Here is a 25,883-nt window from a genome sequence, read left to right as displayed (position 1 = left end):
TTCTAGCTTATTAAAGTAATTTTAATAATAATAAAATTACTATATTATATATTATAATAATAAAAAAAAAAAAATTATATAATATTTAATTTTATTTAAATTAGTATATAGTTTTATATTTAATTAAATGATAGTATTATATAAATTATAACACCGGCCGGAACACGAGTTTCGGCACTTTTTGAAAAACAGTCGTTTTTACACGTTTTAGAGGGCCTTATAGGCTTCTCAGCATCCAAAAACCCCCATATAGACGTCACCAGGACCCCCAAAGGCCCTTGGAGGCCCCATATCGACAGGGGGTGGATTGGGGGTCGTTGGTGGCCACCAACCCCCAACGCTAGGAAATCAGGCCCTAGAAGCCCCGCAGGCATTAACCCAGCCATCTCTAGGCTGGTTACGCTCAGTCAAATCAATCCAGGGGTCTCTAGGTGCTGCCTAGGCGTTGCCACAAGCCCAGAGACCCCAACAGGCCTTCGAAACAGACCCTGTAGACTAGCTGCTCTCAGGGCTTAGAGATACTATAAAGGCACCCTTTGGGAGTAGAATAAGGGTCACTAAGGCCCCTAGCAATAAATACAACCTCTGGAAGAGACCCCACGTCGGCTCCGGCGTAGAAAATGACACTCTGGGCATCTTAGGCCTGGTTATGGAGCATTACAAGGACCTTATAGGGCCTATCCTATGAGAACGCGCAGGGCTTAAGACTATTATCAAGGATCAGGCAGCCCTTATAGAGTCCCTATGACTTAGGGTGGACTGCCTGGAACGTGTGGTGCAGGCCCTAGAGGCCTTAAAAATCGTCCCTCCTAGCGTATCTATATCCGTGGAGGTTGGGACAAGCGACTTAGTGCCAAGGCCCGTTCCTGAATCTAGGTTAGTGTCTATCTAAAGTGGGCAAGCTTCTGCAGCTAGTGGCCTAGCACCTAGCTTGAATAGATCCTAGGACCCACCCCGGCATCAGGCTCATAAGAATCGATAGAAATTGACCTTATCAGTGCTAGTGAGCTCTTAGGTGAGGTCTAGAGCGCTAAAACTGGCCACTAAATCTATATAGGCACCCCTGGAGTAAGCATCTAGAAAGCAAGATCTAAGAGCAATATATACCCAATAAGTAAGCGCTAGAGAATAGACTACTATATGATATAGCAAGCAATAAGCAATATTTATAATAACTAATAAGCCTAGGCTAGTCCTAACAAAGCTGACTAGTATCTAGAATAAAGAAAAATAATATCTAATCTTCTAATATAAGAAGTCTCTAGATATACTTTATAGGGATACTTAGGATATTATTTTAGGGCTTAACTAGATATTAAGTAATATAAATATACTTAACTTTATAAGAGTGATTAATACTAGATATACTACTTTAGGACATCTTATAATACTCTTCTAAGAGGGTATATCTAGTAATATACTTATATCTATCTATAATAATATATTTATTACTATTATATAAAGATATAACCTAGCAGTCATCTTAGTAGAGATTAATGAGTAATAGCAGTATATTAAGATCTATAGAGTCTCTATACACTGCTATATAAATAATAAGAATAGCCTAAGCCTAGCCTAGGAAGAGATAAAGCTCTAGGAGATATTTAGACTTAAATAGGACTCTATCTAGCTAGTAAACCCTAGAAAACTAAGAACTAGAAATCAATAAAGTATTATTATAGTAGTTACTATGGGCTCTAGAGATGATGCCTATAAGATAATTAAATTTAGCCTCTAATTTGGTACTTGGTACTATATAATAGAGGCTTATAAGAAGGTTAATTCTAAGAGTATATATATTTAATACTATGGAATAAGACACTCTAATTATCTTAGGTATAAAGGCTGACCCTTTAAGTGCTCTATCTATGCTAAGGACTATAAGATGCTAAGCTATACCTGCAATATAGTAGATTATAAGGGTAGGCCTAGTAAAATGTGCTAATACTGCCTAATTAAGTATGTTAACTGTGATGAGGCTTATAAGGCTATATTTTTAAGATGTCCCTTGGTGAAGTAGGCGCGTAAATATGCTCTTTAATGTGTATGGGATCGCTATCTATAATACTGACTCTTAATGGATTAGTAGATAGATATAGTAGTGTCATTATTCTTAAAGCCCTAATCAGAGCTCCTGGAGGATAGCTCTCTAGGTCTAGTATTAGTGGATATCCTAGACCTAGAGCTAAATAACATTGAGTTAATAGATATAGAAGTAATACTTATAGTGATTCTGGACTTGCTTCTGAGTTAGGGATTATATTAGTGCTTTAATATAATTATATCTGTATCAGCACTGTAGTCTATATAGTATTAGAGGTAGTGTTAGAGGCTAGTACGGAGATAGCATGCCTCTAGGAGCCTCTAGTAGATAAATATAATATAAGTCATCTAGACTTCTTATTCTACTGGCTAGAGAGCTTTAGAGAGTATACCTATATAGTGACTACAGTTAGATGGGATATAGTGATTAATATGGTTATTAAGGCCTAAATAGACCTGGTTAACCACCTCTACTTTATAGCAGTGGATATCATAGAGTGAGGTAGATACACTAGGGTGGTAAACTATTATAATAGCTGGTTAGAGATCTCTTATATATACACTGGCATAAGCTAGTATAACTAGAGAGCTCTTATAGATATGAATTAAGATCCTATTCTATAGGATAGGTGCCTAATTCTTAGAGATTTTAATGCCTATAGCTCCTTATAGAATGTCCTAAATTTAATAAGGAAAAATGTGGAGATCCTAGAGAGGCTTATTAATAGATATGGCCTATTTATTAACAATGAACTTAACATGCCTATAAGGCCTTATAAGACCTAGGTTTCTTAGGGAGCAATTAGAGATAAGAAAGAGCCTAGTATCTTAATTATTGATCTCATAATTAGTAATAAGGTGCTAGAACTACTAGATAGTTGGGAAATTAGGCAACCAGGCCTAACTATATTGGACTATCTAGTTATCTAGGCCTTATAGGAGTCTTAAGAAGAAGAATCTAATTTCTAAGAAGTAATAGTAACTAAATAGAATATTAGTGTTCTAATAAAGGATATAGAGAGGATAGAAATAGTAGAGTATATCTAGAAAAGATTTATAAGTCTTTATCCAAGCCTAATAGATAACTGCTCTTTAGGAGATATTAAAAAAAAAACTATATTAGTTAAGAACTCTCTTATTAGAGTGCTTAGAGTATATATCTAGAAAATTAGACTCTATATCTGATTAAAGCGCTAGTAGGGCCCTTAGATAATTAAGGCTTGAAGAATTTATATAAAGATTTATAAAATATATTATACCAAAGAGCTCAGTGAGATAAACTATTAAGAAGCCTAGAAAGCCTACTATACTATTATATAATAAGTAAAAAGAGAGTGTTAAGAGGCTTTCTTATAGAGAATAGATAAGAGCTCTAAGATAGAAGAAAAGTGGTATTAGATAGTATTATATTATATTAAATCTATTACTAATAGTATTACGCTAGCTCTTCTATATCTAGATATAGGGGAGGTGGTAGTAGTAATATTTAATAAGAAGAAGGCTTTCTTTAGGGAGCAGGCCTTTCCATAAACTTTAGAAGATAACGTCAAGATGGATCTTCTAGGGCCTAGAAATGTCTATAATTTAATAATAGAATTAACTATATAGAACGCAATTTTTAACTAGAGGATTAAAAAGGCTCTAGAGATTAATTTACTTAATTTCTATACTATCTAGCTACTTTAGTAATTAGATTAGGCCTAGGTAATAGTGCTAATTAGATAATATATTAGATTTAGAATATATCCTAGGACCTAGAAAACTATTAAAGGGATGCTTCTATAGAAGCCTAATAAAAGCTGCTATATAATAGTAAAGTACTATTAAGTTATAAGCCTGCTTAAGTATCTAGGTAAGATAGTAGAGAAGCTAGTAGTAGAATTTATTACTAAATTTGTAGAGTCTAGGGGGTTATTCTATAAAGACTAATTTAGTAGGCGCTAATAGTGTTTTATGGTGAATGCTATAGTATATCTTATAGGCAAGATTGAGTATACTTAGGGGAACTATGAGATTGGGGTATGCTTATTTATGAATATTAAGGGGGCCTTTAACTATATGATGGGGAGTAAGCTTATAGGGGGTCTCTAGGAGGCTAAGCTAGATAGGGATTTAATATATTGGGTGGCCTTCTTTTTAATAAATTAATAGGCGTTTCTTGTTATTAATAATTATCTAGGTCTAGAGGCCCTTATTAACTCTAGCTTACCCTAGGACTTACTAGTATCACTAATCCTCTTTATGTTATATATATAATTGCTAGTAACTATTATTGAGATCATAGTTCTAGGTATTAAAGAGCTATTCTTTATAGATGACTAGGGGCTTATTATAGCAGCTAGATTAATATAAGAGGCCTGTAAGACTCTATAATATACTACTAAAATAGTAATAGAATAGGGGATAGAGAATAGAGTCTAATTTGATCTAGATAAAATAGAGCTGGCCTTCTTTATAAGAATATATAAGAATTAATTTAGAGAAAAGATTAGAGGTGCTAAGATCACTGTTAGAAGAATTACTACTAAGATAATATCTAATATAGTATGCTAGTTAGATATAATATTAGATAGGAAGCTTATCCTCTAGTGCTACTATATAATATATTTCTAGAAGACTATAAGCACTAAGACATAACTCTATATGCTTTATAAAGCTAATAGCCTTATCTTAGAGCTCATCTAGAGACTCTAGTGAGCCACTATACAAGCTCAAGCTCTCTGGGGCTTAGAGCTCTAGTGGTAGGGCTAAAGAATATAGGCTTAAGGCCTATAGTGCCTTATTAACCGCTAAGCAAGATCTATTACAGGCATGCTCCTAAAAGCACCAATAGGGGCCCTAATTAGGAAGGTAGCTCTAGAGCTAGTAAGTGTGCTATTAGATATAAGAAAAGTAAGATATGTGGTAAGGCTTCTAATATTATCTAATACATACCTAATAGTGTAGTTGCTCCCGGTTATACTCTGGTATGGAGACGCCTATGTCTAGCCTAGAGAGTAGCCCTTAGATAACTAAGAATAGGCTTAAAATAGGACTCAAGCGCCTAAATAGATAGGCTAATAACTAGTAAAGCACCTAGCTTAATACCTAATTAAGGACCTATTAAGAGGGATTGAACATACTATGGAATGGGCATAAGAGGCCTTTCCTAGGTTTATCTAGGTTGCTGGCATAGAGATAGTGTTGTGAGAAGTAAGTTAATAGTGTCTAAGAACAACCCTCTAGTTGGATAGCTCTAAGTAAGAAAATAGGTGTATTGGTACGGATATAGTGCTCTAGCTAATGCCTGGAGCTCTATAGGAGAGTTTAGAAGTGCCTATAGGTACTAGATATAAGATTTTTGATATGGAATTGGTAGTGGTTGCTTTAGTATTAGAATGGATACTAGATAGGCATCTTCTAGGGCCTATTTATGTCTTTCTTGATGCTTAGAATGCCATTAACTGCCTATAAATAATAAAACTAGGACCTGGATAGGCTCTAGCTCTTAGAGCTTATAGAGTAGTATTATATCTAGCCTCTAGTGGTTGTCTAGTAACAATATAATAGATGTCTAAATATAGTGGAGTAGAAGGAAATAAGCTTATAGACTAGGCTATTAAACTTGCCGCTATTAAGTCTATAGAGCCTAGCTATAAAGGCCTATTATTAGTCTAGATTAGATATATCTACACTAAAATAAAAAACAAAATAATATAAGATTAGGTCTATAAGAATATTATTTAGGGAACTTACTAGTAAAAAAGAGCTTATAGAATATTAAAAGAATAAATATTAGATAGAGCTATTAGGAAAGTACTAAAGTATCTAGCTAGCTATTACTATTAATTAAAGACTAGATATATCCTAATAGGCTTATATCTATACAAAATTAGTACCTAGGACTCCTTAGAGTGTAGAGCCTATAGTGTACTAGAAGAAATAGCTTTTTATATTTTTTTTAAGTGCTATAGATACTCTAAGCCTAGAAAGGCCCTCTATTAGAAGCTTATTAATACTAGAGTCCTCTTATCTATAGTAGTAGAGGATATTTTAGAGATATATCTTTTTAGTAAATCTAGAGCTATATCAATGCTGCTCTAGTTTCTTAGTAGTATTAATCTCTTTAAGAATAGTATTTAGAGTGCTAAAGAAGTAGAACTAAAGAACTAATAGAGATAAGAAGCCCTAAGGGAGTGGGAAGATAAGAGAGTAGAATAGAGGAATGAATATCTTAATACTTAAGCATAGCTATTAGAGCTAATACTCGCTAGGAGTACTCCTATATTGGAAATTATAAGGGATTCTTATAGGTATGGAGGCCTATAAGTATGCTTAAAAGTCCCTAGCGGATGCGCTGTATAGGGGTGAGATTAAAGCCTAGATTAATATACTGTTGGGAACTCTTAGGGGTGAGCCTCTAGGCCTTAGGGCCTAGGGCCTTACCCGGCATGTATCTGTCATAACCCATAAGGTTACATATAGACGTTAAATATGAATAATAATAATATTTAATTAAATTTAGTATAATTCTAATAAATTTTATACTATTATAGCACTATTATTTAATAAATTAAAATATTAATATTAAAATTACTATATTAAATATTATAATAATAAAGAAAAAAGCTATATAATATTTAATTCTATTTAAGTTAATTACTTAGATAAAATTACACTAAAATAAATAAAATATAAATATTTAATTTTTAATTTTTAAATCTTTTTTATTTTTTCTACTCAGCCTAGGTAACAATAAAAAATAAATCAATTAATAGCTTATTTAAAAGGCTTTTAAATAATATAGGTTTCAAGACTAGAGCTCAACCCATGGTGGAGGCGGACATCTCGGAAATGCCCTTATAGACTTAATAGTACTAGATTCTATCTAATATTATGCAGATTAGTTTCATAATAATAATAAACACCTTTCTTTAATAGTACTAGATTCTGCCTAGTATTATGTAAGTTGGTTTCGTAACAGATAGTTAGTATCCCCTATTGGGCCCTAGCGCAGGGTCGATTTCCGAGGGCCAGTGGGGGCAGTGACCGTCACTGCGTGGGAATCTACCGGGTAGTAACAGTTGTGGGTCAAGAATGCTGTACACCGACCTTGACATACACTGATATGAAATTCTGAAAATGATTATTGATTAGTATACCCTAGTTTACGATTACCGATTGCTTACAAATCTCAATAAATATACGAGACTAAGTCTACGTGACATTAAATTAGTTATTAAAGGTAAAACGTCATTGTCTGCTTCTACAGAAACAAATCCTGGTTTCCGCCACCCTAGTCGATACATAGAATATTATCACGAGGCCCGAAAACTTCAATATGACAAAATCAATTTTGATTATGACTGTTACTGGTAATCAGGTATAGAACAGTTCATTTTACATGACGAGCCCAGTCTACACTCATCTATGTACTCTATGGTGCTGACTTCGTTACGTAGGGGTCGGCGGTCGCCGATGTGTTTCTCAACAAGCCGGGATGGAAAGTCAAGGGTCTAACACGCAATCCATTATCGCTTGGAAGTCAAACCCTGGGTGATAGGGGTGTTGAAATCCTTCAAGGAGATGTCAACGATGTTGACTCGCTCAAAGCTGCTTTCCAGGGAGTAGATGTCATCTTTGGCAACACTGTATTCTCTGACGCTATGTCAAATCCAAACAGCCCAGATTTGGCCTTATTGAAACCCGGTCAGAATACGAGAGTGTTGAGTTATGACTTGGAGCTTCAACAGGGCAAGAATATTGCGGATGCGGCTGCAAATGTTCCCTCACTTAAAAGGTTCATTTGGTCTTCGCTTTCCGATGCCACTAAGTGGAGTAAGGGAAAATATAAGGGCGTGTATCATTTCGACTGCAAAGCCCATGTCGAGGATTATATCAGTAGAACGTATCCCGAATTGGCACAAAAGACGTCTGTCTTACAGATGGGTTTGTTCATTACAAATTGGAAATGGGGAAGGACATCCGTTCCTTGGCAGAAGGTTTGTTATACCACCAAGATATGCACTGCATGAATTGTTGATAGGTTTCTTCTCAGTTACCCGATGGAACCATGCTTCTGAAGATACCCGGTAGTGGCAATGAGCCGATCCCGTTGGTCCATACACAAGACACCGGGAATTTCGTGGATGCCTTACTGAATCTTCCAGCAGGCACGAATATGCTTGCATTCGGTGACCGTCTGACATGGCCGGACTATGTGAAACTTTGGAGCGATATAACGGGTATTCCAGCAGTTTTTGAGAAGACTACTGTCGAAGAACACAGCAAACTAGCCCCTGCAGATCATAGCGCAGAAATGGCTGAGATGTACGGCTACATGCAGGAATTTGGATTCCACGGAGGAGATCCGAGCGTCTTGTACTCTAGGAATGTACGTATCTTCCGCCTGGAGACAAAAGCTAAGTCTTGAACTGTCCACTAATTTGATAATTTTAGGTCAAACCTGAAATCCCATGCACGCGTGTTGCCGATTACATCAAATCAGAAGACTGGTCACATGTAGGGGATCCTAATATCACAAAGTAGCTAATTATCTATTTATCTAGCCTGTGTTCTCAATGCCCAGGCAAACTGATTGAAACAGAAATATTTCCACCGAGGTTTGCTTGGAGATATTGGTGAGATTGTAGGCGGGAGGGTGGGGGGGTGTCGAACCAGGAAGGTTGACGGCATTTTACGGCACCTGAAGTACCATTTGTCAACAAGCCGCACCAACTAGCGGAGATACTGCCTTTTGACTGCAAATTCATAGATATTATCTTTCCTTCTCGCTTTCTCGAGTTTGACAAAATTGCCTTAGTATGGGTTTTCCTGCAGTTTTAAAATGTTTCCCCCATGCTTCGATGCGAATGCAAAGGCTATCAAACGAAATAAAAACTTCATAAATATGAAATCGGTATCTAAATGCACTTCATTGACGCAGCTTCTTTCATACAACCATATAGGGCAAAAAAAGTCCTCAGTGATGGCGTATCGGCACGTGACTCTGACCAGTGCAAAAATTGTATTTACGGCAACTTTGTTCATGTTGTGGTCCAACGACTATTGCCTAGCCGCTATCTCTGCTAGTATAGCTGTAACCCATTTAAGAAGGAAACTGCAAACTTTCACGATATCTAGGCATAGCAATCTACGATCTAACAGAGCGGCAGGCTACGCCGCATAAACACTCCCATCAGGCGGTGTCTGAACAGTCCAGCGAGCTGATTTGGGGCGGATTTTACGCCATTGATCTTTGAATAACCTGCTGCTGCGACAGCAAGGCCATGGGCTTGGCCGTGGTGAACTTGTGATGTTGCCAAATATAGTAGTAAACTGGAGCTCAGACGATACTTCCCTCCAGGCATTCAAAGAAGTCCACCGAAGAGTGGTTTAAACCTGATACGGCTGATCGCCCTTAAGCTTAAGACTTCCCAGCTTTGGAAACTAGCGGGGCACCAGGACCTACGATATATTAATGGCTAAGCTGAGATTAATAGGGTTGCCAGCCGCAAATAAAGTACTTCATGACGAGAAGCATATGTACGTTAAGTTAGTATGTAAAGTCAAAATCATGACCGGACGTATATAGAAGAGTAACGGTGGCCATATTTGCTGGGGTTTGAGGTTAATTGAAGCGTATGGTAACGAATCTACCGGTGCCTATAGCGACCTTAACGACAGAAATCGTATTTTACAAATTTTACATTTTTGTGACTGAGTGTGACTATGAGGGTGAAGACGTCAATGACAAGGCAAAAGTTTGACAGGATTCAGGCCACTTCTATCTGCCAAGCCGTTCCTTCACAATGGCCCCAGGCTCCCAATATACGATTTACGAATCGCGTATTGCAGTTGCACCATTTAGCAACTGCTCCATTGGCTTTACTGCATTTTTGGCTAGCAGCGTATAGAATACATTAATTAGGATTAGAATACAGTGAATGCTGAGTAGGGTCTTGTAAGGAATAGAGAGCTGCACAGCAAGGCAAAGCTAGGCAGGAGAGACAGGGGGAGACATACGGTATATTGATAGATAAGTCGTGCCAAGACTTATTTTTGAGCGTAAAGGTCACTCAAGCATAAGCGTTGTGGTATTTACACTACGAGCCTTAAGCCTCAGAGCTATCTTTTCTCGATGTGGTATTTATCCCGCTGTTTTTCCTGTATGAGAATAGGATAGTTAGATGACTAGGGCAGTTCATTGACAATAAGATAATAAGACTAAGACTCTTGGAAGACATCATCCTGCTGGAGATGGCACGAAAGGAGTCGATCGCTTCATAGCGTCTCTCTACGCGCCAGTTCTGCAGCGAGCACATTGGTGTCCCAGAAAGTCTTTCCCACAAAGTACTGCAGTCCATCTGTACCCTGACCGTCAATCTCACTTGGCCCAGACACAAATTCGATGGTTCTTCTAACAGGAATACCCACCGCCTTCAACTTCCCTTCCCTCTGATAAAACACTAAGTCCTGCTGATGGATTAAGCAATCACCCTTCTCATGCCCTCCGTAAATAACAGTGGAAATACGGTTCTCAGGTACAACCCGTGCATAGATGCCAAAGAGCGCTGGGCTCTTCATCCATTCCCATATTTCGGCTCCGCTAGAGTAGGTTTCTCCCGTGTTGGCATGGAATTCGGCGCTTGGAGCGAACCAGTCGTGATAAGAGCCGGAGAAGTCACAGCTCTTGACCATTGCATCATACTTTTCAAAAAAGCTTAGTACCGCGATCTCCCGCGACTCTTCGTTCCATTCGCCATAGTGTGTGACTGCCGCCGACGAAACCGTCGGTCCTCGTTGTACTTTGGCCATCTCAAATGTTCTGCGCCACTGTTATCAGCCTCCTATAAAATACACATTAAGAATCGAATTGTCTCATCAGGTACCTTGAAGTAAATAGGATGTTGAATGATGTTAATTTTGGTTCGCGCAAGACTACGGTTCTTAGAGTAGGATGCAAATTCAAATCAGACACGGAAGCTAGTTAGTTCATCATGCTGCAACACTCGAATCTAGGCCAATATATACATTCAGCTAGCTTAAGCTATTTGTCTAATACTAGTTCGATGACACCATAATTAATTATCAAGCAACCATTAAAAATGATTACTTTTCAATCTTGACTGGTCTCAAATAGGCAGGATCAGCGCAGAGTTGAAACCAGGACCCAAAGGGGAAGCTAGTTCATAGTGTCACGCGTGCTCCGTATAATACACCACATAAGCACCGACTGGCGAGGCTTGCACTATGCGAGTTGATTTTATTTTCAGTAATCAGTCCTACCCATCTCGCGCTTGTACTCCCTGATAATGAAGCCAGCAACATGCCGCCTCTCGATGCCGCTCTGTCGTAGAGGGTTGCGTGGCTTGCAAGCGGTGTCCTATGCTGCGGACGAAATGCATGTTGTCGCAATGATATTTCTTTACCGTGCGGGATATATGCCATCATTGCAATAGTAAGAAATAATAGGTACTAGATGCTTTCACTTAAAAAAAGAAACCCACGATATTCTACGCAACATCATTCAATAAGCATGAACGTCCGGCTTTTTCAAGTAACGGCTTCTTATCTCATTTCCACGCAGCCTCTGCGTAGGCAACCTGCTCCTCAACATATCTCTGCAATTTACTTTATCCTATTCACCGCTAGAAGAGGGGCTAGGTTTCGATTCCAAGCTATCATCATCAAATGATGCCATCGCTACCGCCCCAGAGCTTCTACATCGACAGCGTCTAGCCTTGCGTAAAGAATCAATCTGCTTTTTACTCCTCTCTGGCACTTCGGGCTCGCTTTACAGGTTGCTGTCGGTAGCGTTCTCTGACCTAGATAGAGACAAAGGCGGATCGTTCAACTTTCGGTTTTTGTGATCAACCAATTTATGTTGTAAGCGCGTGTGAAGCTTTGTGTTCTCAGACGTCGAGTCAGATATACTTTCTAGCCCTGGGCCATATTCCTCCCTTGAGTTCTCTCCATCATCTCGTAACCTTGCTCTATAAAAATCTGATGCACTCCTGTTCATAGGCTCGAAATCTGCTTCTGAAGCGGCTGAGTCACTACTGGGCAACTTATGCAACGAATCGGAAGATCACGAGACCCTAGAAGAGTAAGACTTTGACTCAAGCGACGGCGACGGMGACGGTGACCACCTCCATGTGCGGAAGACTATTCTAATCACCGTCGCGCTAGTCTGCCTACAGTTCTAGGCCTGCTTGATGTCGAAGAGCGCTAGCCATTGGCGGGGKTGACAATTGGCAGCGCTGGGGCGTTAGCGTTCGAGCGGAGTGGAGAGAGCCCTGGTAGCAGCATTGATGATTACTCAGCAATAAGAGGCGGAAAGGGGGCAACTGCAGCGGTCATGCGGGCCTTTATTACCGCAAATGCCGCAAATGTTCACGCTTCTGCTTCATCGTGACGTACTTAATAAGCTCGATATGTGCCGGGGAAGGGGGGATGGGGTTATGTGGTTGGTGCGGATGAGTTAGAGAAGCCGTGCTGTTTTTAGATTACTATACCCTTTAGCGCCACAATCGCAGAGTGGACGGTTCTCACACCTATGAAATAGAGGAGCTGGAGCTTTTCAGATAGTCAACCAACTGCCAACGGCATCCATTTCGGCCGGCAGGATCCCTCCTCTTGGATCTGACGGCTCTATTAATTGACGCTTGGCCTAAACAGCAGTGCAATTTGCGATTACAGGTTAAGTTAAGTTACGCTGTCAGGTGTATTGATTTACAGGTTTGATGTTGAAGAAGTATGGGTGCAGAGGATCCTTGTGTCTCATTTTCTAATGGTAACTGCAACTCTTCACTGCTTCTGATGATTTCGTGAGTGCCGCAATTGTGTCGAGCACAGCCTCACTTGTATTTGTTATTGCTGTGGTATTCGTACTGTAGACCTTAGAAGTATTTTTTTATGTTATTCTACATGTATACATAGCGCGTCTAGCCTAAGAGGTGATTTGTAATACTATTTGTCTTATAAGTAGAATTTTGCATGATAAGTAAACATAATATTGGATAGATATAATCATTAAAGAGATATAACAGCTAGGTAACAGTTATTAATAATACTATATGTAACATGGTTCAATGATGTTTTAGTAACCCGCCCAATGAGTGGGAAGTTCATGTAGAATTATGATACCCGTCGCTCCCCCCACCTACCTAGTGGTTGGGAGTTAGCCCGGGCCTAAGGGCCACCCAGGCTTAAGAGTTAAAATATTTAAAATCTTGACCTATTATTTCTAAACATTTAAAACACTACTATTATGATCTTAAAGCTATATATAACTTAGAAAAAATAAATTTTAGAGATTTTTAATATTTTATTATATAAAAAGAAACTAAATTTTAGTAATTTATTATACAGATATAGAATATCTTATAAAAACTCTTTTCTAATAAAATTCTCTACTCTTTTATTTAATATGCTTATTAATTAACTATATATTATTTTTAAATTGAAATAAATATAAATTATTTACTTAAAAAAGATTTTATCAGTTTGTAAAAAAAAATTATATTAAAAGAACATAAATATATAATTTTTGAAAATATTTACTATAAGAGTAATTTACTAAAAATTTATAAAAGATATATTTTAGCCCAAAAAATTAATAGAAATAAAAACCTTAATAATGTCTCGAAATCTTAGTTTTTTTTATTCATATCAAGAGTAATAAATAAATAAAGATTATATTTATTATTTATTTAATTTCTATACATAATTTGTATAGTATGAATAGATTAAATTCTATCTAATATGATATAGTTAATATTTTGACTCTTGAGCCTAGATAGCCCTTGAGCCCAGGCTGACTCCCAACCGCCAGGTGGCTAGGGGGAGGTGAAGCGACGGGTCCCTAAGGGGATTACGAAGCATAATTGTGCATGTATAACTAGTCATGTAGCGCTACGTATAGCCTAGAAGATAATTTATAATGCTGTTTGTCTTATAAGTAGAAATATTACGTGATCAGTAAACACAATATTGCACAGATACAATCACCAAAGAGACACGGATATAAAACTATAAGGGCGAATGCAACGCTATTAAACAGCTAAAGAGGTGCAATTCTACTTTACACAATAAACACTCAACAGCAACGAATATGACCAAAACTATCCTTGTCCTCGGCGGCGCCGGCGCCCAAAACTCAGCAGTTGTACATGAGCTCAGCAAGGAGCCGTCCTTTGCCATCAAGATGCTTTCCCGAGACGTGAAGACCCCAGAAGCACGGGCTCTCTCTGTCCTCCCGCGTGTGGAGCTGGTGCAGGGCGATTGCTACGACGAGGACACGCTCGTGTTAGCCTTTAAAGGTGTACATGCCTGCTTTATCAACACCAACGGGAATGCCATAGGCGAAAAGGCCGAAATATTCTGGGGTATTCGAATCTACGAGATTGCGTACTGGGCCGGCGTGAAGCACTTTGTGTACAGCTCGCTGCCTTACGTGTCCAAGAAGTCAGGCTTCAACCCAAAGTACAGGGTGCCGTTCACGGATGGTAAGGCCAAAGTTTGCGGTACGTTGGGATAATGATGCTCATTGTTTCTATGCGGACTTTTTATACTGATGAACGATTTGGTAGAATTTATTAAAGCGCAGCCAACCGACGTAATGAACTGGAGTTTTATTGAGAGTGGCCCTTATCCAGAGCACCATCTAAGCTCGCTTTGGGCTCCTGATAAGGGACCGGACGGCGTCTACGTCTTCCGTACGCCTATTGGTCCAACCGGTGCAATTGCCCTTGTTGGACTGTCTGATTTCGCATGGTACGCTCGCTACATATTAGCGCACCCTGACGAATTTAAGGGCGATTTGCTGAGCGTTGGTATCGAACATGCGAGCGGTGAAGACATTGCCACCGCCTTTACAAAGGTGACTGGCGAGGCAGCTCGCTTCGAACCGCTACCACTGTCCACCGTCGCCAAGGCGTGGCCTGACAACAAGCTTGGCACGGCCGGGTCTCCTGGGTACGACGACCCGACGCTGAAGACAATGGCGGAAACGTTTGTCCCCTGGTACACCATATGGCAGGAGAGCGGTGGTAATGTAGGACTTTGGACCAAGGACTACGAGCGCCTGGATAAGATTCACCCTAATAGGGTAAGGAGTGTGGAGGAATGGATGAAGTCTGTTGGTTACGGAGCGGAGAGAAAACCGAGTATTCTAAGGACGCCGTTAGTGCCTGATACAAGTAAATAATTAGCAGGCGTGATATTTTTACGAACCGAGACGTATAATACAGTCCCATTATATTGCGCAATCTAACAAGTCGGCACTTTGCAGGGTTGAGGCAAGTAACTCGAATAGCAAGATAAATCACGTTTCAATAGCAATTTGTAGAAAACTTGATGCTAGCGTTTGCTTAGGGTTATCAAAACTTCGCTTAAATCCAGAGCCAGCTTGTCCACAATGCGAGCGATCAGTATATTATAACTCACTATTCTAGCTCTAACCTATAAAAATAATAGCTATAGAAGTCATTATAGATAAAATAGCTTTTTAAGATTATTTATTCTTTATTATCTTTATTTCTTTTAAAAGTATATTAATAATTACTAGCTATTAAAAATAGTAAAGATTTTACTATCTATAGATTATGTTAAGCTAAAGGATAGCTTAGAATTATAACTATCATTAGTTTGCATTAAGCCATGGCATAGCTTAGTAGAAGCTAGACTTAATTTGATTAGCAGGTATTATAGTTTAGAAAAAAATAATATTATAAATTATTTCTWCTTATATTTTATTTTATTTTTTTATTATTATAAATATTTTCTTTTTAAATAATTTTATATCTATAAAGAACTCTCTATTTTTTAAATAGGAGAAATAATTATAGTTTTTATTTTATTTTTATATTTTTATTAACTAATTGATAGTTCTTTATATAAAATATAGCTTTTATTATATTTATTCTAGCTTCTCTAAATATCTTCTCTAGAAATATTAGATTAAATAACTAGAATAATATATAATTAAAAAATCTCAAAAATATTATAATATATATTTTAGATATATAATTATACTAAGAACTATCTAATAAATTTAATAGATTAATATCTAACTTAATAATCTAATAAAAATCTAATCTATAGAATATAGTTTTTCTAATCTAATCTATTTAGTTATTAAAAATCTATAACCTAACCTAACCTAATAGATATAGGTTCAGATTAGGTTGGGTTTCCCAGGTCAGGTTAAACCATGTCTAATAGCACTGGATTCAGTGAATAAACTACGAAATTTACAACTATTTCCGGCCGGATCTGGGCGCGCAATTTCGGGAATTCAATTCACGCGGATGGGGATGTTTTTTTTTTTTTCTACTTAAAAATAAACGTGAAGTAATTCTATACATGCCCACCTACGCACAAAATCCTTCTCTCAATATTACTCCAAAGGCAACTCGTGTCGATTCTTTAACTTCTCGAGAACAAAGGCCGATAAGCTCCCGACGGTTGTACTCTTGTCGAGAAGCATCATGAACGGAACATCAATCTCCAGAGCATGGAAGATATAGGTGCGAAACTCGGCCGCCAACATCGAGTCTATTCCAAAGTCTCCCAGTCTCTGATCGAGACGCAACTTATTCTGAGGCAACAGGATGAGGTTTGCCATCTTTTTACATATGATGCCCTGTACCGCATCGCATAGACTCCCATCACCTTCGGCCAGGGTTTTGGCAACTTCGGCCGGCAGGCCCTGTACCAATGCCGATGGTATCCCTCCATTTGCAGTATCAGGAGATAGATTTCTTCTTCTAAATGCTGCAGCAAAGAGAGAGGCCCGTGGGTCTGATAGGAAATGGATATCACCCTCAAATCCATGATTGCGTTGCAACTGGAGGCCAGAAAAGTCAATCCCCGTTAGTAGATGAGCGTTGGCTAGGCGATCATATCCGGGCTGCCACTTGCTAGGATGCTGATGGGCTATAGCCAGGTCCATAATCTGTATCATTTCATCCTCACTGGTAGCTTGAATGCCTCTGCGGTCCATGATAGCCTCTATTTCAGGATGCTCGTGGAGATATCCCACTCCTGCAATCCGTCCATATCCGATCACGATAGCTGGCAACCCAAGGTTATTGTGATATCTCGCAAAGGCATCCTGGAAGGCATTTGCCGCGCAGTAATTGCTTTCGGTGGCCGCGCCAATGGTGCCTGCTGTCGACGAGGTCATGACGAACCAGTCAAGTTGCGAATCTCTCCCATCTTTCCGCAGAACATTGTGCAGATGCCATGTACCTTGTACCTTGGGACGGATCACTGTGTGCCACCTATCAGGGGTCATATCACCCCAAAAGGTCTCATGTAACGCCATTGCTCCTTGCATCACACCGCCTATAGGCGTTTTTGTAGCTTGAACGCACTGTTCGACGTCTTCGTATATTCCAACATCGCCGCGAATTACTTCCACCTCTACCACTTTATCGCGGAGGGTTTCAACAAGTGCTCTTGCGGACGGCTTGTCTATGGAAGTACGAGAAAGGAAGACGAACCGCCGAGCACCACGGCTCATCATCCATTTAGCCAAGCTGCGACCAAGGCCACCAAGGCATCCGACCATCAAGTAGCTCTTGCTTGAGCTAAACTTGGATTCATAGCTCTCTGGAAGCACTCGGAGTTTGCCTTTAGGGTTTTGGAAAGTAACTGCAACTTTACCCATTCTCGTGCCTCTCATGAAGTACCGGAAGGCTTCTTCGATGTTTGTTACGTCGAATACTTTGAGCAGCATGCAAGGCAAAGTAGCCTTGGATCGTATAAGGCTCATGCTCTCTTGTAGCAATTTGTGCGATTGACGATGATGTGCTGGTTGGTCGGAGAAATATAGTCTACTCAGATCGACAGCGGTAAAAGACACATTACGGCCAAAGGTCGCCATATCTAACCTTCCGTGGTCGAGAATATCCTTTTTCCCAATTTCAATGAAGCGGCCAAACTCAGCACAGGCCTGGAAGCTGTCTTGGAGCAACTCCCCCGTTAGAGAATTCAGCACGACATCAACGCCTCGGCCTAGGGTCATTGCCTGAATGCCGTCGAGAAAAGACGAGTCTCGAGAACTGAATATATGATTAGGATTGATGTCAAATGTTTCTACCAAATACGCCTTCTTGGGCTTCATTTCCAACAGTGGCAAATATCTCGGCGCCAATGCTTTTCGCCAGCTGAATAGCGGCAATGCCTACTCCTCCAGTAGCCGAGTGAATAAGGACCGACTCTCCACGCTGAAGATGAGCGCAATACCGAAAACTATAGATAACCGTGGCGAATACGACTGGGATAGTTGATGCGGTCTAGTGCTTCTATGAGTATGTATGCCACGAAACAGCCATATTGAAGAACCTACTATCAAGTCTTCCTTGTCCTCGAGTGTACAGACGGCCCACTCTGGGAACCGCTCGTAAGTAGCGAAATGTCCAGGGGCCATTACAACGACACGATCTCCGACCTGAAAATTTGATACACTTTCGCCTATAGCGGTAACGACGCCGGAACACTCGCAGGAGCAAGTTGCGCCTTTGGTGTCCACTCGAGCCGCAAGAGCATAAAGATCCTGAGAACAAAATTAGCTGAGAAAGGCACTTTAAGTTGACAAATGCGAACAGATAAGAGCATTATCACCTTTGCATTTAATCCAACACTTCGAACATGAATCTCGACATGGTCAGCTGGTAGAAGATCTTCGAACTCCTTTGCAGCAAAATGTAGTGTCTCCATCTGACCAGGTTCCTTGATGCTTAACTCGCACCGACCAATATCACCGAGGGTATTTTCCGTCATTCCTTCCTTCTGTTTTAGGTCAAACTGTGCATTAAATACATCTTCCGGCTCCCAGCGTAGCGCGTGAATGATTCCATCTTTCTGCGCGACTTCTGGTTCAGGTGCCGACGAATTCGAGAACGAAGCCTCCATAAAGTGACGGTCATTCTTTACTGTTACGTCAACATTTGTGAACGGGCCATCTACGTCGAAGACTTGTAATTTTAGGGCTGGCTGCTCTAACATCAATGGACCAGCTATGCCCCGAATCAGCGTGTAATCTGGTTGTTTACCAGAGAGAAGGTCCCCATTTGTGATCCACAGAATTTTGGATGCATTGTCGGTCAACACCTGTACACGCTTCATGTCATCTTCGCTTATTTCGCTGAGTAGTGGTGCCGTCGCTTCTAGTGTCGAGATTACGATGGCTCGAGGTTGTATTGTTGCCCCAGAAACCTCGTCCAAATTGAGAATTGGAACTTGTAAACCGAACAGCACGGACATCATCGTTTGTAGTTTGTTATTCAAGGATGAGCATCCTTGTCCGTTTCGTACCTTGAAGATAGACAGTCAGCTAATTTTACCGACCCAATGCGGATATCCTTAACCTACTAGGACTACCTGACGGGACTTAACTGCTGATATGGAGGTTTGCCTTCCTACAAGAACACTGGGAAAGATACGGCTTGGCTCTTCAATGATCTCTAATGTGGCATTTTCTCTCATATCCTGCTCTAGACCTTGAATAGATATGAAAAATCCGTGAGGGCTGAGAAGCTCAACCATCGCCACTTTTTTGGTCTGTATTCGTATTAGTGTCTTTTATTTCTGATACCAACTGTTGTGCCACTTACGCTTGAGGTGACGATTATGTCGAATTTATCCTCTAGTTGAGATTCTTCGCCCTTGCCATTGGGTTTTGTTGGACTGGTGGAATGCATATTGGTATTGTCATTGATCACACTCATGCCGCCGTCGTCAGCGATTTTCACTGCAATGAAGGTTTCAAAGCGTCGTAAGTGGTGTTCAGCACGTAAGCTATCCCTGAATAACTTGATGGTTCCGGGTTGGCAGTCTATTGCGAGAATTCGCGAACTCGGGAATTTAAAGATAACCAAATCCAAAGCCCCGGCCAGGCGAAGATCACAGATTTTGATGCCTGATTTTGAGTATGTTTCTTCAAACCAATCCAAATACCTAGAGAAGCAAGAGTTAGGTCCTGCTGGAAGTGCTGTGATATCTGGCTTCCATGCGACCCTGACCAGTGGCATTTTCATTTCGGTATTAGTGTCTATTCGGGCATTATTACCCTGGAATCGAATGGCGCGGACGTTGACCATGCGAACTAAGAAATCATCGTGCTGGTTTATTAGTTCAGCATTGATATTTACCGTTCCAAAGCCGAATGGTTCGGAGATTGCTTCCATAAACCATGGCTTCGTTGTATCCATGTCTAAAGAAATTGGACTCGACAGTTCGACTGTTTCGATGCTGACGGGAACTTTGGCTCGCAATTTGCGAGCCCATCCACGCGTTGTGGCAACAAAGGCCGTTTGCAGCATTGCATCAATATTTATCGGGTGAGCGATGTACTTTGGATGATTGTTTTGATACCCCGGAGAGCTGTCCTCGTAGACAAGATGAGTAGTCGCAGCAGCGATATACGATCTTTTGGCTCTGTCACAGAGAATGTCCTCCATCACCGCAAATCGCGGACCCCAATTGAGACCTTCCAGGGTGAATTTGTCGTACCAGGCTTTGGTCACCTGTTTTTCCATCGAGGTTCGATTGATATTAATTTGGCGTCGAGTGGATTTTACTTTGGTATCGTTGCTAGAAAGACTAGCAACACATACAGCGTGAAGGATAGACTGGCTTGCATCACGGGAGACGGAATTAACACTAAAACGCCACCATTTATTTGAGGTTGTCGTATTGGATATGCGAAGTGGTTCCATTTCCGTAAAAACCTCGATTCGCGGCCGCTCCTCGATATCAAAGTCCATGGCCTTCAAGAAGCTGATATTTTTCAGCGTCACTCCAGGGCATCCCATCAGTGGGATGTTGTTCACCTGGCACACAGCTTCAGTAGCCATGGCGATATAAGCTGCTGAAGGGAAGACTATCGATGACCCGAGCCTGTGGTCCTTTAGCCATGGAATTTCATTGATGTTGAGAATATTTCGCCAAGTTATGTTTGCTTTACTACCTCCCGGTATCTGTGAGCCAAGAAGGTCATGACGAGCGTCCCTACGATTCCGGAACTCAGCCACGATACGCGGTTCGTTCCAAGTACATGTAGACGAATAGTCCCAGGGGTAGGCAGGAAGGTCTGTAAGGACCTTGGCTGGTTCATGATTGAAGTCATTGCCGTTTTCGAGGATTGATTTGAAAAAGATCTCGTCGTGTCTGTTCAGGAAAAGTGAACCGACGAGGTTTAAGATCGAAACAGACGCTTCTTTGCCACGTTGAAGTGCAGAATGATACATGTATGATACAGTTTGTTGCAAATTGCTGGTTTGATTGGCTGTCTCCTTGATGGGAAGCTCCAAAGTTGAGTGTGGGCCAATTTCAACAAAATGAGTTGAACCGCCTTGCAGGACCACGCGGACAGCCTTCTCAAACCCGACAGACGATTCCAAATTACTACGCCAGTAACTCGGTGCACAGACATCTATGTCGGTGACAACGGCCTTTGTAACGCTCGAGATCATGCTTATTCCAGAATGACTCTTGGCTGGATAGTTCCCCACCTGTATCCCGTCCGTCGTACTATTTGGCCAAAAACGATGCAAAAGTTCTTCATAAACTGGACCGAGTGCTTGCATGTGGTGTGAATGATAAGCTTTATTATCAGTCTTTGATTTCCTAGCGAATATACCCTTGTTCTGTAGGGCATCCAGAACCTTGTCGATTGCTTCGATGTCCCCGCTGAGCGTACTGCTTTTAGGTGAATTAACGCAGGCCACAGATAATGTGCCAGACAGACCCATATCAGCAATGACATTCTTTGCCTCATCCCTGCTTAGACTGGTTGCCAAGATACCTCCCCTCTTTTGGGACAACGAAACGCTGAATCCGCGAAGGTACGATGATATAATAGCTCGATTGTAACATATCTTTCCAGCGGCATAAGCTGCAGCTATCTCTCCTGAAGAATGCCCGATCACGGTTTTTGGCTTGATATTCCAGGAGTAAAGCAAATCAATGACAGCCATCTGGACTGCAGTACAGACTGCTTGGGAACGATCAGCGCGGTTGATTACATCCGTTTCTTTTTCCAAAATCGTCTTCTCTATGGTCCACGGCGGCCGAACCGATTTGTCAAGTGTCTGAAGGCACCGGTCGAAGGTTCTAATCGACTGTCGAAAGGAGGGGAATTGGCCAAGGAATTCAAGACCGAAACCAGACCACTGGGCGCCTTGGCCAGTGTAAACAAAACTCAAATCTCTTTTCTCGGGAAGTCGATTAGGTTGAATGGTGGGAAGAAGAGAGCTTGGTTCGTTGCACAAAGAGGATGTTCGTGCACCTAAGAAGCCCCGGGTCCCAAGTTGTGATCGACGGCAGTTGAGTGTGTATGCTAGATCGTTCGCTTGCAAGTCAACCCCTTTGTCACTGATGTAATCGACAATACCATCGAATTGCTTCATGAGTGAATCGCGAGTATTGGCAGAGAAAAGGTAGATGCCAGGGAAATCGACGTGCTTGTCTGCAACAGCGTCACCATACTGACACAGACTATCGCCTTTGCCATTTTCTTTCACTACCGCCGTATTATGGCCACCATTTAGGGCTCGAGAAGGACCAGCTTCAATAACTGCATGTGCATTAGCACCCCCAAACCCGAACGAATTGATGCCCGCCCGATGAACCGCAGCGTTCGGCCATTCTCGATTCGTGCGAACGATGTCTACATTCCATTCGCTGAGCTTTATGCTGGGATTGACATTTTCCACTCCAATAGTCGCAGGGATAAGGTTTCTCTCCAATGCAAGAACTACCTTGATAATGCTAGAGATACAGCTTGCTTCCTCACTATGACCGAGTGTGGGTTTAATGCCGCCGACTAGGGTTGGTACATCATCGCGTCGTTGGAAAACACGAGCAACGGCTTCCATTTCAATGGGGTCGCCCACTTTGGTCCCAGTTCCATGAAGCTGTATCATCAGTTAGCACATTTTTTAACTCATGTATACAGTAGAATACATACTTCAACATAACCTGTTTCATCCGGGCGCAATCCTGCCCTTCGATGTGCTGCCCTGGACATAATTGCACACGAAAATGCAATCATTCAAACTACCGAATGGAATACCACAACATCACAGACCGTCCCGTCAACGAGATCGACTACCGAGGACCATTTTGGGAGTGAAGAGGAGCTGGGAATCTTGACTGGAAGTCAATCCAGACGGTTCTATTTTATTGGAAGAGGTGATGAGCACACTACGTGAGACTCTTTTTCGCACACTTTTTTTTCCATATGCGACGTGGTGTCGATAGGAGTCTAGAGACTTTAGTAGTTCAGTGATCCAATTACCCAAGGACAGTGACACTCCTATAAGTAGTGTCAGTGGAGCGAATACCATTAGTTATTGATTAGTACGAAATGATTTCAAATACCTAGGTAGTGCGCGATAGCACCTTTTCAGGCAGATTGCTCGTGCATCTAAGCTCGATCTAGGGCCTTCTTGAACTCTTTTAACTGGAAAAATCAAATTGGAAATTTGCTAATGGGATATGAGCACGGTAATTGTTATTTATATTCGACGTGATGGGTTAACTTAAACGGATAATTCCTGGAGGAGTAGATCCTTGATGCTCCTAACAAAAGCATCCATGGTTGCTTTCTCGTGAAAGGCCTCATTGTAGACCAAATTCAAACATAACTCATTTCTAAAAGTCCACACATGGCACACACACTGCCTATTCGTCATCTCCAAGCCGCCAGAAACTTGGTTAACACGAATCTCTCTCTCCGGGGATCCCCTCTCCCTAGCCAACATCTTTTCAACTATACCGAGGCTGCTGATATCCACGTCGGTTGGTGAAGGGAGTCCAGCGGGCATACTTCGAAGAAGGTTGCAGAGTCCTTTTGCATATTCACGATGGGCCGAGATGAATTCTGGAGTTAAACCCTTGCGGTACTCATTATGATATGCCTTTTCGCGCTCTCCCCATGATGACTTAGCTGATACGGGAAACATCCAGCCACTAGTAAAGATGGTGCTAGCGTACTCGCGCCCAGAATATGGGTATGGCAGAAAAGGCCGGAAACTAAAGCGGATAGTACTGGTGTAATGTTTCTTTCTATCTTCGGGAGCAGCTAGTAGATAGTTGGCTCCGGCAACCGAAGCATGCACTGCTGCTGTGACTGAGATATGCTTTTCCTTGCAAGCTTTTACTACGGTGTTAGTTTCTTGCTCGCTAAATCGAAGATTGGAGATGCGGGTTCCACCCGGTATAGTATCGGCTGCAGCATGAGAGGCAATTCCGATAGCTCCGATGGTATGACCAAAACTAGCAACAGTTTGTTGGGCTAGTTTCTTATCTTCTTCGGAGGGACTGGTGGCCAGAAGGCCTGCTGCTTCCTCAATTGACGGTGCCAAACGGCTAGTCTCTTCACCCCACGGCAGTGAAGAAGTATCTACAGGAACAGACTGACAAGCCAGGTCAAGGAAGTCATCCATAAGAATAAAGCCGCCAACTCCATCCGTGCGCCAGTGTTGTGTATGGCCTAGGAGTTGGCACGTCTGAGGGAAATAAGTCATTGTTGCATAAGGATTTAGCGTGGTAGATGCGATGACTTCATCGACTGTCTTATCATCAACTACCCTGAAGGTCTCTGTTACCCATTTGGTAAGCGCTGTTTTATCTGGCACATCATAGACGTATCTAGTCTCGTCCATGACATATGCAGCAATGGTTGGGTGCTTAAATCGCAGACCCTTCCAGGCTTCGCGGAAAAGAGATGTCAAATCTTCCCATGCGATTGAGCCCATTGGAGTGACTGTGGCGACGACGTTGATCGACCAGTGCTCACGGTTCAATGGACGGGCAGCATCGGCGAGGATTTTGATGAATATTTCATTTTCACCAAGTGCACGCTCGTACCGGTTGTCATCAACGCGAAACCAAGGCATCATGGATTTTGATGCTGAATTGAGATTTGGCTCTAAAAACAGAATGATAAAGAATCAAGAGAAGAAGAGGTTCAGGAGGAGAAGCGGGGAGGAGAAGGAGGAAGGAGATGATAAGGAAAAATGGTCCATGGATGTTAGGTCCGTTCTTTGTCTGGTGTTCTTTGTCTGGTAATTCTGGTAATTATTCATGTATGGTATGAGTAATACAGTAATACAGTAATTAATAATTAATTAAATGCCATGGGACCATAAGCTGGGATTACTAAACAAGCAGTAGTCTTGCAGATCCTACTAAAATATTTGCATTTAATATGCAGGTGAGTGTGATTGATATGCATGGATACAGCCAGCCGACTATTAGTAAATGCCCAAAGCATAAAAAACAAATATGGCATTTTTGATGGCGCATGCCTACATAGCATGTGTAGGACGAATAAGTAGTATTATGTTGCGCAGATTTAGTTCGGAATTACACTGAGTTGCTTGAATCCTGCCCCTCATGGCTAATGTTTTCACCGTGTCATTTGAGTCATATCCTCATTTCCATTGATTGCTACTGTACTACCTAACGAGTACCTGATAGGCAGTATATGCTTGCAGGAGTCTTCAACCGCTTGAGTCATGCACCCCCAAAAGACGTTAACTGAAACTGTTCCAGTAACAGACTGGGACAGTGATAGCAGAAACCCGCACAACTGGCCGACTTGGAAGAGAGCCTACCACTCTGTTATCCCTGCCGTCTTGGTCTAGTAGTGTATGTCTTCTTTTCCCTAGGCATACTTTAGATATATGCTGACAATTAAATCAATGACTGCAAAGAACTATCGGCTCATCGATATATACATCTGCCATTGATGATGTTAAAAAAACATTTCATGTCTCCGATGTCGCCGCCACTATTCCTTTCTCCCTCTTCCTACTGGTCTTAGGCTTTGGTCCAATGCTCGC

At 41.2% G+C, this 25,883-nt stretch overlaps 5 protein-coding genes across 5 annotated transcripts; 2 read left to right on the top strand and 3 right to left on the bottom strand.

Moving 5' to 3' along the window:
- Positions 1–7,363: 7,363 nt before the first annotated feature.
- BHQ10_010352 (uncharacterized protein) lies at positions 7,364–8,571 on the top strand (the record flags this gene model as incomplete). Its single annotated transcript, XM_040872973.1, has 4 exons — positions 7,364–7,405; positions 7,485–8,024; positions 8,081–8,416; positions 8,482–8,571. 4 exons carry the CDS (start codon positions 7,364–7,366, stop codon positions 8,569–8,571), a joined length of 1,008 nt encoding a protein of 335 aa, XP_040738854.1.
- Positions 8,572–10,305: 1,734 nt separating this feature from the next.
- On the bottom strand, positions 10,306–10,839 carry BHQ10_010351 (uncharacterized protein; the record flags this gene model as incomplete). Its single annotated transcript, XM_040872972.1, has 1 exon — positions 10,306–10,839. The coding sequence occupies one exon, from the start codon at positions 10,837–10,839 to the stop codon at positions 10,306–10,308; it is 534 nt and encodes a 177-aa protein (XP_040738853.1).
- Positions 10,840–14,137: 3,298 nt separating this feature from the next.
- BHQ10_010350 (uncharacterized protein) lies at positions 14,138–15,232 on the top strand (the record flags this gene model as incomplete). Its single annotated transcript, XM_040872971.1, has 2 exons — positions 14,138–14,549; positions 14,616–15,232. The coding sequence occupies 2 exons, from the start codon at positions 14,138–14,140 to the stop codon at positions 15,230–15,232; spliced, it is 1,029 nt and encodes a 342-aa protein (XP_040738852.1).
- A 1,191-nt stretch (positions 15,233–16,423) lies between these two features.
- BHQ10_010349 (uncharacterized protein) lies at positions 16,424–23,062 on the bottom strand (the record flags this gene model as incomplete). The annotated part of the gene is made up of 7 exons (XM_040872969.1): positions 16,424–18,092; positions 18,219–18,307; positions 18,380–18,586; positions 18,655–19,347; positions 19,456–19,593; positions 19,647–22,949; positions 23,003–23,062. 7 exons carry the CDS (start codon positions 23,060–23,062, stop codon positions 16,424–16,426), a joined length of 6,159 nt encoding a protein of 2,052 aa, XP_040738851.1.
- Positions 23,063–23,576: 514 nt separating this feature from the next.
- BHQ10_010348 (uncharacterized protein) lies at positions 23,577–24,935 on the bottom strand (the record flags this gene model as incomplete). Its single annotated transcript, XM_040872968.1, has 1 exon — positions 23,577–24,935. The coding sequence occupies one exon, from the start codon at positions 24,933–24,935 to the stop codon at positions 23,577–23,579; it is 1,359 nt and encodes a 452-aa protein (XP_040738850.1).
- Between the last annotated feature and the right edge of the window lie 948 nt (positions 24,936–25,883).

The sequence above is a fragment of the Talaromyces amestolkiae genome, assembly GCF_001896365.1.
Source record: "Talaromyces amestolkiae strain CIB chromosome Unknown scaffold36.1, whole genome shotgun sequence".
NCBI classification, from domain to species: domain Eukaryota; kingdom Fungi; phylum Ascomycota; class Eurotiomycetes; order Eurotiales; family Trichocomaceae; genus Talaromyces; species Talaromyces amestolkiae.
This window is presented reverse-complemented; position numbering and strand designations above follow the sequence as displayed.